The sequence below is a fragment of the Passer domesticus genome, chromosome 9 (genome assembly GCF_036417665.1).
Source record: "Passer domesticus isolate bPasDom1 chromosome 9, bPasDom1.hap1, whole genome shotgun sequence".
NCBI classification, from domain to species: Eukaryota; Metazoa; Chordata; class Aves; order Passeriformes; family Passeridae; genus Passer; species Passer domesticus.
In genome coordinates this window covers 33,386,085-33,402,084 of record NC_087482.1, presented here as the reverse complement: position 1 = coordinate 33,402,084, position 16,000 = coordinate 33,386,085, and the positions used below count along the sequence as shown (strand labels likewise).

The 16,000-nt window shown below is 38.3% G+C and overlaps 1 protein-coding gene across 9 annotated transcripts in view; it reads right to left on the bottom strand.

The window, feature by feature from the left end:
* Positions 1–9,187: 9,187 nt before the first annotated feature.
* Positions 9,188–16,000, bottom strand: part of CACNA2D3 (calcium voltage-gated channel auxiliary subunit alpha2delta 3) — a 474,873-nt gene continuing 468,060 nt past the window's right edge. For all 9 annotated transcript variants that reach the window (XM_064432564.1, XM_064432563.1, XM_064432565.1 and 6 more), the window contains 3 exons: positions 13,840–13,952; positions 12,979–13,061; positions 9,188–12,125 (listed from right to left, as the gene is read on the bottom strand). In XM_064432564.1, coding sequence (XP_064288634.1) covers positions 12,033–12,125; positions 12,979–13,061; positions 13,840–13,952 — 289 coding nt within the window. In that variant the 3' untranslated portion in view covers positions 9,188–12,032. The remainder of the gene's footprint in view (positions 12,126–12,978; positions 13,062–13,839; positions 13,953–16,000) is intronic.

The window sequence follows — 16,000 nt, the reverse complement described above, 5'->3', positions numbered from 1 at the left end:
TTTTAAATTCAGTCAGGAGTTAATAGCTGTAGATTACAAAGCAGCAGGGCCTTGTGCTATTGCACCAGCATCTATTAACCAGGAGACATCCTTCTTTATCAGTCTGTTCTGCTGAGCTCTGGCCTAATCAAAGCTGCACTGCAGCCACCTTATCTGGGAAGGAAAAGGCTCCTGGTGCACATCAGAAACAATCAGGCTCTTTGCTGGGCACAAATCTGACCAAAATAAATTCCTGACTAATACTTCTTAAAAATGGTGGGGAAACACCAGGTTGGCTACATAATCTCTTTCCCCCATTCCAGTCTACACCTATATTTTCATTTAGATTCGGAAAAGTCCCCCTCTGACCTCAGACTCACCCCACACTGAACTAGGCTCAGAGTGCTGCTGGCTGAACTGGGCACGGTGCTGTTTTAGAGCTGGGTGGCATCAGCCAGCTGCAAACCTTTCAGACTCTACTTTCTAACTCAGGGCTTCACTGCACTGGGAAGTTCACCAGCACGGCTGTAGTGGCTGAATTATAACTGTCATAATTGGGATGCAAATACAACTCTCTATTTGTACATTCATATAAGGACTATGAGTCCTTATCTCTGGTTTAGTATAGGTCACTATGAAAGTTGTGTGAGGAGAAAAAAAATCTTTTCTTTATACTAAATATACCCAAAAGGGGAGCTATACTGGCTAGGCTGGTGTAATTACAACTGTGTTTGGCAATTTGTTTTCACAAACAGGATGGGACTGTTGGGGTACATTCCTTGAGCTTTTATTGCAACATCAGCCTCATTACACAGTTGAGACAATAGGAAGATGGCAAAAACTCACATACACCCAGCAGCAGCCAGATATTTCTTTGTTAAGGACATTTAAAAACTTTCTAGCCAATAGCATATTGGTAAAGTTTACAGACAATTGTTCTAGCCACAATAGCTGATATAATTATACCAGTACAATCAAGCCAATGAGTGTTCCAGCCCTTCCCAGCAGACTCAGGTACAGGTTAACAGGATAAGAAAGCAGAAGGAGCTTCTGGAGTCCCACCTGCTGGTCAATTTGCTGAAGAAATGCCCTTCAGATTTACCGAGATTGTGCAGCAGGGGACGATGACTGAGAATGGAGATGATATTTAAAATTTCAATGGGTGATACAGCTAGCACCAGCTACAAATATTTTGAGTTGCCAAAATTATACTTGTGCCAAGTGCCAGCTTTCAGTCAGAACTGACCAAGAGCTCTGCTCAGTCCTCAGGGTAAGGTCAGCCCTTGTAACCACTGCCCAGCCCTGGCTCAGGGAAGAGGATCTTGCCAGCTCCCCAGAGCTCCTTGGGGACACTCATGTAAAAATAGGAGTTTATTTAGGAAGCAGCTCTAATATTTGACTTCCTCAAATTAGAAAGCATCTGCAGTGTGAACCAGGCCTCTCCAATATTTGTTTCTTTCACTAATAATTTCCTGATGTTTCAGATCCTTATGTACTGACAGGACCCTCCAGGTGCAATTAGTGTTGCTTTCATTTCAGCAGAGGTGCACAGAAACTGGAATATTTTTGAATTCATTGAATACTTAAAGACTTACCAGACTAATAATTACAAGTTTTAAAGGAACATATTTAAGCTAACATTTCACTGGGCAATATCTATTATTTTTCTCAACAGAAAAATTATCAGAAATAATTGCTATACTTTAAGAGAATTTTGAAGAATATACATTTCTCTTTATAACAAAATGATGAAACAAGCAACATGCAATACCATAGAAGCCTTCCACAATAAAGAAAAAAAAAATTATGAATTCCTGCTAAATAGTTAGCTTAAATTCTGGAGGTTACACTGTATACCACTGGATCTAACAGATCTCACCTGGTAGGGAGCTGCCTTCTACAGATAGAAAATTAGCCAGACTATGTTTTTCAGCAGTGAGTTTTCTGAATCACATTACAAGTTGTGTTCAAAAGCCATTTGCTTGTATTTGCATGATCTCAGTTGCTCTTGATTGCTAAAATTTAAAACTCCAACTTAAAGCAAATTAATTTTAACCAGACAGAAACCAAATCCACCTGGGACAGGGATACAGGGCCCATGGTATGGGTGAAGATAGAATGACATACTGCTAACTTTGGAAATCCAGGAAATAATCTCCTGAAAACTCAGGAAGATTTACGCCTTTCTAATCCAATCATAATTCACTTCTACAAAACATGGAATGAAATCCACAGAGAATCATCCAGGGAAATTCTTTGAGCAGACATATGGGGAAATTCCTCAGTAAAGGTAAAAGGTCATTTACTAACCTGAGACAACTGAATAAAAAAAGAAGAGTAATGATGGTCTCCAATCCTTTTAAGAACTGTCAGTTTCTGAGAACAGTATAGGTGAAAAAGGGTGAAAACACAGCAGCAGCAAGATACACACAGCTTTTCTTCTTGCATTGTGTTAACCAAGAGGTTAAATTCACAGCAGTTGAAGAAGTTAGCACAGGACTGCAGAGCTTAAGAACAGCCAAGAGGGTAAACATGATTTAAAACCCTGCTAAACCCCCCAAACTCTAAGTTGCAGAAGTCCAGAAACGATGAGGTTCCAGTCACCAGTGGCCACTTCAAACACAAAATGCTTGCAGTGGAACACAGAATCAGACCCATATGTACTTTTATTTCCTTCTCAGATTGCTCTGAGTAGGTGTCATTGGTCCTTTCCAATCCAACTTCCAGCAAAGTCCAGAGAAACAGAAGGAAAAATAGCATTTTGTTAAAGTCAAGGTTCAAGATAAAACCAATGTCTTTTCTTTCCCAGAAACTAAAGGAAAGATGAATTGACAGATAAAGTACTATTCTCTATGTTGTATTCAAGAAGATAATTTAAAAGCGCATCATGGAATTCAATTCAATTACTTTTGATTGGTCCTGCCAAGACACTTCAAGTAGGACACAAGTGCTAAACAGCACATTATGTAATGCATAAGCAGGACCTGAAGCTAATTCTCCCCATCAAATCATTCAAAAACACCAAGTGAAAGCAAAGCGAGCTGAAAAAAAATGCTGTCATTTGAGGCTTCTCAACAGATTTTCTTTTCTAATTCTACCCCCCAACCCATACATTAGACACTTCAGAGGCAGCAGGGAGCATAGATGGAATGAAGAGTAGGGAGCAGAGCATGGATAGAGGGAATGCTGTCACACTCTTCAAATTCATCAGCAGACAAGGATTTACATTCTCTATTGAAGACTGGACCAGGAGATTCAAAAGAGTTATGCTGTCACTTGAGAAGCCAGCTTGAACTTCATATTCCATGAGTTATGGCACTCCAGTGCATAGGTATAGGCTGGGTTAAGAGGGTGTAATCAGAACCAGAAAGCAAGGATGTGCTTGGATGACATGTTGCTTATCAATACTTGCATGAGGAAAATAACGCTCTTTACAGCATAACTATTTCCCAGAACTGTAACACATACAAATATTTATACACACACCCCCCCTATGGCAGTGCTAAACTGATCTTTCTGCTTTTAATGGCAGCAGACTATCTGAAAACTCCAGAAAGTTTCAATGAGCTCTTTTCCTTCTCCTGTGTGATAGTAGGTTTTGGTGGTTTGTAGGGTGTTTTAGGATTATTTTTCAAGACTCATGGAAAAAAGTGGGCAGGAATAGAAACACAAAATGGAAGGATTTAAAAGGACCTAGAGCCCTATAAGCAGAAAAGATCCATCATGATAAAACTATGGAGAAGAAACAGATGTGGAGTCCAGTAGTCTCTAAAGACTGGAACAAAGAATGATAGATCAATTTTATATCCATTTGCTTTCTCTTTCCTTCTTCATGAATACTGTGATTGTGCTTCTTCAGTGATTATTCAGCCATTAAAAAAAAACCCAAACCTGATCTACTGATATGTTAAAGCATTGTCTGTTTGATAAGCGCCTGTTTTTTTCATTTATATGAGTTGCAAATGTCTTCCAGAAGACAGTGCTAGTAATAGAAATTTATGTTTCTAAAAGTTCAGTAACAAATGGGCCAAGAGACTTTTTGGGAGTATTTTGCAATGTTTCACAGTTACTTACTTATGTTAAGGCTTTAAGATTACTTTAATACTCTCTTCTTCCAGAAAGCAGACCTTTTAGGATATGGCACTTCAGGGCTTACAGGCACCATTCAAGATTTCTCTCTTTGAGAGAAAATGTGACTTCTGATAAGCATGATAAATGTACATACTTTTAGAGCTATTTTTCAAATCAGCTTATTTACTTATAGCACTGACTTTAAAATAACAGATACTTTAGATGAAGGACTTTATATACTCCAGCTAGACTTCTCTAAAGATATGGAAAAGATACCTGCACCTATCATGCTGTTATTTCCATTAAAAAATGGATAAGAGTCTACCAGCACTTGTGAGAGATAGGTGATTTTACACTTGATTTCTTATTCTGTATTGATTTAGATTCTCTTCTCTCAGGACACTGCAGTTTAATAGGCTGAACATGCAGCTGATAGGTGAAATTCTTTGGAGCCATATCTTCACATTGTTTGCACACAGCTGACTGAAACCTGAGCTCCTCAGTTTTATTTCCTGATTTGATCAATGTAGCAGTTCTGGGGCAAAGTATTTACAGCCCAGTCAGGTCAAGCACCAGACTACTCTTACTTCCTGATTGGAACACAAATGCAGAATCTCAAAGGATTCACATCCTGAGCTCTCTGCATTTTCATCTCCCAAACTGTAAAAAGAGGACAATACAGTAGAAGAATTCCAGAGGAAATCTCTGTTGAATCAAGACCAAACCAAGCTCAGTGGGTAACTCGTCTTTTTGCTTTCCCATTTTGCAGAATTTATTTGGAATCAACTTCCCTCCCTGTTCCCTTGTCTTCAACTGCTTCAGCTTTCAGTCTGGGCTCTCTTGCTTGTGCTCACTCTTAAACAGCAGACATGGCTCCTGGTCCTGGCCTTGGCACACACAATTATGCACCAAGCTGCCTTTTCTGCAAGTCACTTCTGAGGCTCTGCCTGCAATGATGTATGTTCTATCTTTTTTTCTGCTGTGTACCAAAGCCATGAAAATGCTGTCCCAAAAAATTTCATTTCACTCTCTAAAACACAAAAAAGCTGACTCCTGTATGCCCTCCCTGTTCATAGCCAGCTTTACGGGTAGGACATGAAAGGAAGAATATTTCCAAGAATGTGGCATGAATATTTCTATTGATAGCTACAACAGGACAGGGGAAAATGTGTCAGTCTTCCCCTTCAAGAGGCCATAATCTTTCCTCTATGCCTGCCATGCTACAAGGGGTTTTTCTTCTTGTGTAAAGCTGAGGCAAAAGCTCAGGGAAAGGCAGGGAAAGCAGTATAAAACATAGAGGGGGTTTCCTGTTTATTTTACTCAGAGTATTTCATTTTTTTGAAATAGGGTATCCTCCACCAATCTTAAATCTTTCAGATGCTAATGAAGATAAGGTTGCTGTATTTGGAAAGGAATGGGCAGGACAAATTTCCAGGTTTTCTGCCATGAATATCAGAACGATACAGCCTTCTTCTCTCAAGTGAAACAGTTAAGAAATTCATGGTTTATCCTAATCTGAAACAGCATTGCCTAGAGGTCCCAAACGCAGGGCTGAAAATATGCAACAATCTTGGTATATTAGAAGTTGTAGATCATTTACATGCTTGGCAAGGCAGTTTAAGATCATTGTTTACTGTTAAGAAGTTCTCAAGTGTTTATTGAAAAATTTGTTAAATGTGAAACTTTTAAGTATCTTCTATTAGAAAAAAATCCTCCAAGACAGACAGATGCAAATCCATAATGACTGCCATATGTCAGAAGGATTTCATGGTTAAAAACCGGACTTAAACAATGCCCCTCTGAGTTCTCATAAACCCAAGTTTTTAAAGCTTTTTTCTTTTAAATAAAATCTGGAGGTTTTCTGCCAAGAAAACTTTTATCAGTGGAAAATAAAAATTCTTGACCTTTCTATATCTTGCAAAATATTTATCTTCCTACAGAGATCTCTGTTTATATCATTACTAGTGGACCTAAAGGATATTAACTAGATATCCCTTATTGAGTCCATACTTGTATGAATTCAAGTGTATCACATTAACTCCAGGTTTTAAGCAGAATTCAAAATACTCTTTGTTTACTGTTTCTCCAGAGGACAGATTTCCTGGGAGTTCTTGAAATTCTCTGGGTTTAGGCTTTGAAAGACTGAAGAAGAAAGAGCAGGAAGAAAGTCTACTTTAAAGGAAAATGGCTTTCTGAAACCCACAAAGATCTGATGATGGGACATCACAAGTCTCCATTAGAGTCTTTATGACCAGGTTTCATGTCCTGCTTTTTAAAGGCTGACAGAGATAATGGAATTACAAATTAATTGTTGCTCTGCTTTGTTTTTGATGCTTAGAAACTAGCAATGTAATAGATTACTTTTTTCACTAATTATTTCACTCACATCTGTAGACATTAAACAGATGTACCTAAACAGCTTCATTAACTATAACAGATAAAAAAATATTGTCAGAAACTTGGGATTCTCTCTTAACTATTGCACATATCACAGTAATGTCTCAGAGGAAGCATTAGAAGATCCAGGAATGCAGCTGACTGCTTCTAAATTAATTCCCCACCCATATACACCCCCAAACGACATGGGAAAATGAAAAATTATATTTCATTTTTCCAGTTAAACCCAACTGACCAATGCCAAATGAATAACAGAGAAACAAACCAAAATGATTCTGTGTTTCTCCTTTCAGTATTCATCTGCACATTTGCATGTGTGCCCGAGCATTCTCAGTTAGTTCAGCTTTCCCAGCTAGTCTCGACTAGCTTCCTCTATTAAACATTTAGCACTCTGCCTAAGACATTTAAATAGCTGATTCAAAACACTTCTCACCATGAACTGAAATCTGATCTTCCCTTTCTCCTGGAAGTGAAATACCCAGCATGTTAAAGCTGCAAACTAAATCCTAACATAGTCAAACAAACCCAGCATTAACCACTTGAACTTCTGGTGTTAAGGTTCAAATCTGACTCAGAATTGTCAAGTGTAACCTTTTCTTACAAGGCTGCTTTAAACACATATAAGTGCAGTTCAAGACCACATCTGGAATGAAAAAAACAGATTTCCAGCTTGATCTTACAGAGGCCCTACTAGCTGTCAACTCCTTATAACCTCTTGATAAAGAATTCAAGTAGGAGATAACCAAATTCTGCACTACTTGAATGAACTAGAGCTCAACTCTTCAAAAGTATCTTGGATTTTACAGCACTGTGACATGACAGACTGGAAATTTAGCCTCAATTCCATTTAAAGATAACAAGTGACTTGCAATTAATAAGGAAAATATCACAGGGAACACGGTTGCTTTCATGCCACTTATTGTGATATTGCATTGGTTTTATCAAACTATTTTGTCAATCTTGTGTGAATTACCTGAGCATTTGTACATAGTCAACACACTCCATTTGCTGCCAGAAACTGCTAGCAGCAGAGCACAGCAGAAACACGAGCTCTTGACACCTGGTGAGGTGTTAGAGGGTAGTGTGAAACAAACATAATTACCTGGTTATTCCTGCCACAGTGATGAGCAATCAAATCTGCTAAAACTGTTGAAAAGGAAATTGTCTTAAGGTTTTAGCCTCTCAACACTTGGATGGCTGGATCAATCCACATGACTGGCTACTCTTACTTAAGACACCATGAGACTTAGGAGAAAATAGTCAAAAATGTCTAATGCAAGAGCAGTCAATGAGTTCTTTCTATATTAACACTGTGCTTTGAAATTCTTCAATGCATCTGCTTGGCAGAACTGTGGACTTCAAGAATAATTCATACTGAAGTGCAAATAATAAAATAACATTTGCTGAGTTACCCACGCTTACCATGGGAAGAATGGCTGGAAGAGTTGGAGACACATCCTTCCACTCAGAGCACCACAAGAATAGACTCTGAGTTGGTATATCCAGGTTGTAACATCCAGTTCCAAAAACTGTTCTTGGGAAGAAACCTAAAACTGAATCTTGAACAGGACAGAAATCCTCCCAAGGAACTACAGCAAGAATATTATTATATTGGAAGAAATATGATCTGAGCTTAAGGGCCAAAGGCTAAAGACAAGGGAGAAGAAAATTGTCTTGTGAGTGGATTGTGATAAACTCCAGTGAGACCTTCTGGACTCCATACATGGGAACCATTTCTGTCTCAGTAGATACATGGGAGCTGGACCTGTCACAGGGAATAGGTTGTTTTACACCAGATAAATAACAAGGCAGTCAAATACACAGGGAAGGATTTGGACAAGTAGAAAAAAAGCTGCATATTACTGGGAGTATCTGGGGCAGTTCAGGGAAAAGAATAATCAAATAGGAAAATCAAATATAAATATTTTCCACGGGTGAAAGGTTTTGATGCACTCTTCTGCAGAAAACTTTCCAATTGTGAGTGCCTATTTACATTAAATCTGTACGAGCTGGAATTTCTGAGGCACACAAAGTCCCAAGATATAAAAGTCCTTGGAGGCCATAAAGGGCTCAGGAAACACATGGAAATAACTGGAGGCTTCCAGCCACAAACCTTGTGTGCCAAACTTCTATTTTGCCTCGTGAACTCAAAGGGCTAAACAGGCCAGTGCCTTGTTCTGGGGCTCCTGCTATCAGAAGAAAACTGAAACAGTCTCTTGAAGCCATTTAGGCAATGAAACAATTACTGCTGCTTTTAATATCTTCTTGCCCTGGGCAGCCACCTGTGTCGCCGAACACACATATTGCAGAGCTGGCCCTGGCAGCAAAACACAGTGGGTCAGGCAGTCTCAGTGTCACAAAAACAATGAGAGGAGATAGCACAGCTGTGGAAATCTGCCTCAGGCTCTATGGCTTACATGATTTTAAAGGAGTCTTTGCAGCACTGACAGTTATGGACAGTTTTCCCACACAAAACTATTAGAAAATGGTGTGTCCACGGCCAGCCCTGAGCCCCCAGACAACTTTTACTTTATCAAGATTAAAGGAAGAGGAGGCAGCTGGGGCTAATAAGTTGCAAATCAATGCCATTAGCAAAGAGAGTAAAGAAGAAAAAAGATCCAAGCCCTGCAAAAGCTAAAGCTTTTAGCTCTGCCTCTTGCTGTGCAGAAAATGATTGTACAGTTGTCCTAGTTCTCCTTGGATTTGTCCTCAGATTCAGGGAGATAAAAGATACATAAAATGTCTGAATTTCCTCTTTATTAAAATATAGGTAGCTCACACATATGCAGCTGTATGTATACACATGCACACATATTTCCTTTGCTATTTAGTGCAATTGGCTTTGTATCAGACCTTGCATAATAACTTCAGTATTTAAGAAGAATAGCATTTTGGATTGGTGAGGTAATGGAATTAAATTCCATAACCTTCTATGACTTGCCACAGGCTATGGAATGACAGCACAAACCCACTTCATGGCATGGTATCTTCACACCTTCAGAGCTAATGACACAGGGACCAGCAAACTCAAACACAGGCAGGAACAACATTAGCATGAGATCAGCTTTTCTGGAAATCTGTTTCAACAGATTCAATCTGTTCCCTCTGTTGGAGAGCTCTGTGCCATGAAACTCATGAGCACAATTTCTGAGTTCAGCCCAGGCTGCAGCCATTCCCTCTGCACTGACTGGTGCACACACACACCTGGAGTCCCTGGGCCTTGTGTCCATTTCCCTGACTGGCTTTATCAGCCTGGATTCACACTGCACCAGAAACTTCTAAGGAATAGATACAAAATTAAAATTATTACTTCAATAAGAGAAATGGCAACTCACAAAACTGTTTTTACACTTAGCAATTTGCTTGGATTATTCTGTTTCACACAGTGATTTGTTTGGATACACCAATGCATTCTGCCTTCATAATTTGTCTTAGTGTGTGAAAATGAACTGTCACACATTTCTCTGAGCAATATTCATTTATGTGCCCATATTTAAATCTCTTTCTCAACATTAATTTAGACTGTCATACTTTAATCTCTCTTGTCACTCCCTGGCTCCTTTGCAATTAAAAAAACCACCCACCTCTTCCCAAAATGAACAGTGAATTACTATTACAGATTTTCACCTAGCTTTTGTAGAAATACACTTTCTCCATTGATGTATTTCCTTTCTTTGTAAGCAATGATGATTAACACATCAGACAGTTGTATGCAGAGCTTTTCAATAGCTCTAATGAGAAAGATACTTTTTTCCACTTTCTGCTAACAAAATACCCACCTGTATTGTATTGGTTATAACCATTAAATACCATTACAGAAGAATGTAATCAGATATACAAAAGCTATGAGGCTGCAGTGTTGTGAATTCTGGAAACTCAGAAGAAGAATCAAAAATTAAATACTTTATTTATAAAGTACCGACATTATTTTTTTTGTGAGAATGATGGAGGATAAGGGAGAATGGAGCTCAGAGAAAGACCAAGCAAAGAAGAGCAGGATATCCATGTCAGCCAAAGTGGAGAAAATGCCTTGAGTTCCCAATTTGCTTAGCAAACAAAGAATGTCACTAGGACAACAGCTTGACTGAATGTCATCTGGAAAATTATTCCATAGAGAAAGATTTTGAGACCAAAAAGAAGTCTGTAGAAAAACACTAAAAAAAAAAAAAAAAAAAAAAAAGAGGAAAATAAATTTATGAGTGCAAAGACCTGAATGGTTTCAGAATCAGAGGGAGTACCAGTGCATTTGAACCGATTAAAGCACTGGAATGGAAATTTTGTTTTACTAGTTCTTCCCCTAGCAAGCTGAGTAGTATTCTTTAAAACAAAGCCGCTCTCAGTGGCCTAGCTCCCTGTTCCCAACCAAGATACACAGCAAATCTGCTTAGCATTTATCCAAGGCTGAAAGCAAACTTACACCCAACCAGGAAACTGCAGTCTCCAAGCACCAGATTTAGAGCAGTGGCATTTTATTGTGTATTTAATGAATCACATTGAGAGAAGGACAGGTCATCATTTGATAGCATTCTATAAAACTCCAAAGACAAACTGAGACTATCATAGTTCAAAGATCAAGAACTTCAGCAAATATATCCACAGCAGGGACTTGGCTGCCAATTGCAAAAGGAATATGCTCATCTTTATTACCTCATTTCCCTTACAAAGGAGAATGTAAGGCCTGGAATAAAAACATACTGGTCTAGATCTTTGCTACCAACAGGAACACTCAAAACCAATTTTCTGCTGACACAGATGCGTTGCAAGTCAGACTTTCTCAGCTTATCACTTTCCTCATAAGGAGCTTCTCCTGTCTGACATGAGATCAGAACACCAGCAGAACAGTGACACCCCTTGATGTGGGCTGTTCTACATATCTTCCTATTCCTTTAGATGAAAAGTACTTGATTTATGCCATCTGCAGCCAAATCAACCAATTTGACCCAAAGTTGCCTAAGTTAGAAGGCTTTAATAAGGCTTCTAGTCACTTTCTAAATACAGGTAAGATATTTTATGGCTATTTCCAGAAACCAAACCTCTATAATTCAGCACCATATATTACCTGCTCAGCTTCATACACACACAGGTGTTTCCTTAACTTGTTAATAAAAGCCATTCTGCCTTATTGTAAAAGCCAAGTCCCCATTTTCTTCTTTGATTTTTTCAGAAAGAGGCTAAAAGCATAATAAAATATCATCCATTTATTTTATTTTCTTCCCATCATTCATTATTTGAACAAATATATTAGCATACTTAAAATACACTCTGAAACTGTGATTTTAATATACTTTATTGAAAAAAGTACACAGTTTAAATTGTTTTCAATGGGACAAAGCAATGGTCACCTCTATCTACCAAGTCCTTTTTTGATGAATCATGACTGCCATATGCCAAATTCACATCTGCACGACTTGCAAAGTAAAAAGATAAATCTTTTTTCAACATATCTTTAAGAATTTATATCACCAACAGTTTAAAATCATGAAATGCTGATGCTCTGACTATATTTCATGTCCTCTATGTTGCACCATTTCCCAGTTCACAGTTTATCCATGTTTTAGCATGCCAGTTGAACACATCAGTCAATGTCACCTGGAGAAAATCATCAATAGCAGAGGAAGAAGAACAAGAGAAGGTTTAGCACTAAGGCCTGAGACACCGCCACATTCTCTTGCATTTTCCTAAAGAAAATAAAACAACAACAAAGGAAAATAAATACAGGCCACTACAGTCAATTATGACACATGCTTTTTTAGCAAACATAGGCATAAGAGCACTGATGCAAACAACAAATCCCATAATAAAATATACTCAGGAAGTAATACAAGTACACATTTTGAGCTGAACAAGTTTAGGTTGTAGACTGAAAAACAAGCACTACACCATCCCCTCCACTTTATACTTTAGGTCTTCTACGTTGCATTACATCAGCAGAGGCAGAAATTCAGAGGCAGAAATTCAAGTTACTCCAGAGTAAAAAGGATGTCAATGAACCCGGATGTCAGTGGCTGTACAAGCCACTGGAATCACATCCGGGTCTCTGTCAGCTCTCCTTGGCACTGCGTGAGAGCATTGTGCAGAACACAGAGCAGTAAATACATGTAGTGGAGGGGTCACTATCCCTCCCAAGCAATATTACATGTGAGCTCAATGACTATAGCATGACAGGTGTGATACGGAAGCTAATTACTGAAGCTAATTACAGCACAAAGTTCCCAGCCATCTCTAGCAAGGAATCCTGTGGTCACTGCTTGAGCCAAAGTCCTCAGATATTCCTGGCTGCCAGTGCTCACACCCTACCACACTCTCTGGCATGACACAAACCAGTCTGCAAAAACAGCAACTCAAGGCATTGTCCACATGAGTACAAAAAAGACTTGTAGCACTTACAATATCCCTCACTTCCCTGACTACTGAGTCTTCTGACTATTTCCCAACATTTCATCTTGGAAGATAGTTTTCCTATCAATCATTTTTAAAGAAATAAAAAATTTACCAGAGTCGAAAAGAAAGGAAAAACAAATAGAAACTTACTTCAGGGTGAAATCCATGACAAGATTCTGGACGTCTTCTTATCTTCTGAGATTTTAACCGTTCACATTTAAGGGATTCATTATGTACAAGGCAGTTAAGGAGAGATGCTCTGAGCATTGCATTCTCTTGGGACTGTTTTGAAATGAATACAGTGAATTTCAGCTCCTTTCTTCCTCCCCATTAAAACCCCAAGGTGATATGTGTGGTCACCACAAGGAAAAGAGATTCTAGTGCTTTCTTCTCTGTGATCTGTGTTTTCAACAGCATGGGTGCACTCACACTGCTGACCTGCAATAAAAACAGACTGCAGGCTGCTTGTGACAAATTCCAATTTATGGGAATAAACTAATCCTGAACTACCTGAACTACTGAACAGCAAAAATTAGGAACTGGGGCAACCAAAAAAAATCAAGTGATATATTTTCTTTGCTAGATTTTTATAGTTTTGGAAAGCATGATTCTGAAACATTTTCAATGCTCCAGTCAAACCTTAAATAAAGAGATATCTGTATTAGAGTGAGTTCTGTAAGTTCCAATATAATGAGGTCCATCCTTATAAGAAAATTACATACTTAGTGCCTAATTTGAAAGATGTTCAGCTATCTAACATCTTGACCATGACCTTATGCTACATTAGATCCATGTAAGTGTGCTGACTTAATTTATATTGGCTGCTCAAAAAAGAAAAAAAAAAGTGAATTCTCATTGAAAAAGTAATGAAAGCATATTCCCAGATGGCTTAATTTCAAACAGCACATGTAACAGGTGATGACGTAATTCAATGCAAGTTTTACGTGATAAAAAGTTTTCAATATTTGCATCTTGAATCTCTTTCTGACCAGTTTGTAAATAAAAGGATATATCTTATTTCTATAGGTGCCATGGTAATTGGTGGGATAGAATCACAGAAGCATTCGTTATCTACTACCACCATGAAGAGGTTGCTACTTGGGATCTGCTGGATAACAAAAGACCTGAAAATTAAAAAGAAAACAAATAATGGTGACATTGTCAGTATTTAGGAGCCACTGGTTCTTGTTAGGAGTCTATCAGACTTTTATGTATTTACAGTCTGGAATGGAACAGATCTACAACACTAATGAAGGTTCCTCTGCAGCCACACACTGACAGCTCACAGCCCCAAACTTGAGTCCCTACAGTTTTATCAGGGTCTTTGTGCACTCTGGGTCTTGCTTGAAGCAACAGCAACTCCTGATCTCAGCTTTCATCTGTCCTCTGGAGAGCCATTTTATTACTGAGCCAACAAAACAGAGATTAGACCTCAAAATTTTCCAAAGTGATTTATTTTAGAATAATGACTATCTGGTATAAATATGGTGATAACTCAGCACCACATTCAAATGAAGACAAAGTAGGCAACTCAAAGGGAGAGCAAAAGAATGAAGACATTTTTTACAAGAAGGAAATCACCCAGGGAGGGATCCTGTGGGCACCAGTCAAAGATGCACAGAGTCTCAGTGAGCTGAACCCTTAAGCACATAACAAAGAGAAAAGGGGCAAAAGGCAGAGCCAGATAGACACTATTTAGCCTTTGCTTTGAAACTCAGCACACAATACAAAGAATGGCTTTAAGTTCAGACCCAATTCTTCAAGAAATTTTGAAACAATCTGTTAGAATTTGTACACCCCATCAGCAGTGTATTGGCCATGGCAAACATCACTGAAATCTGGCAACTCCAAGAATTAGGTGTTTTGCAGTGTGGTTTGCTGGTAAATGTACAGAATGCTAAGTGAGGGTTTGAGCACCAAGAAGATGTGGAGAGAAACATATTTTTCCTCAGACATCTTTCTTTAAAATACATATTGTCTTACTATAATAACTCCCTGCTTTTTCCAAAGATCACAGAAGATGAAATAGCAGAGAGGGCAGGGAATATTTAGACCTAGCCTAAGAAAAAAAATTTGGAAAACTTAGTATAAAAATGTTGCCAACGGAAAGATTAAATGCTTTTCAGTATTTTTTAAACTTACTGAACCTCCATTAAAATTACACTTAGAGTGATCTGCAATATGTTAACTTTATGTTTATACGTGAAATATACATTTATGGCATAATGTAAAAGGCTGAACTTTATAAATGTACCTACCAAACAGCTGGAGCATGTAGCAAGACTGACATCATTGTAATGGAGCATCTGTGGCTTTGTGGATTTGTGTGTGGGAGAAATGGGGCCAATAAAAGGAAAGGAGGAAAAATCTTTAGCAAGCAATAGCACCAAAATTGTACTGCATGAATTTCTCAAAACAGCTATGAATAAATCAAACAGTAAAGGATAGAAAAAACATTACTTTTATTGCCAGAAATTGGCACTATTTGCATTTTCGTGCAGTCTGAAACTTATATTCATTGTATCTTTAAAACTAGCTCAGAAAAGAACCTGATGGGCATAAAATGTTTTAACAATTAATTGGATGTTAAATGATTAATTTCTTTATGCTGAGAAGGGAGTAATTACTCTTCTGTTTTACCTGTGGTGTGCCCAAATTCAAGCCCTTCTGTGACAGACCTTTTTGTGACCCCCCAGGTGGGCACTGAATCCTATGGAAAGCATGTACCCTACAGCCAGTTTAAAGGTGCCAGCTCATGAAAGCTGAGCAATTTCCCACTCTAATTCTTCTTTCACTCACTTTGAGGTGCCACAAGGGCTGTGCAGTATAAGGCTATTCCTTCCTCAAACTAGGGAGGCGGGAAGAAAAATTCCCATCACTTCACCTAGCTGGGATGAAAGCACTTAATCCAGAAGAGTGTTTCAACTACAGAATTATGATGATGAATAAATTACTACACAGCTAAACTATGAAGTCTAGCAAAATTTTCTGTATTGCTTTATTACTGCAAGACATCATAATTTTTGATTTCATCAATTTGGGGAATGCAGTATCTGCACTGACTTATGGAAATTATGAATTAAAGGCAGCTCAAAGAGCAATATATTAGTTAAGTAAAAACCCCTCTGCTATCTTAGGAATTATATCATAGGTATCAACTAAGTACATTGAC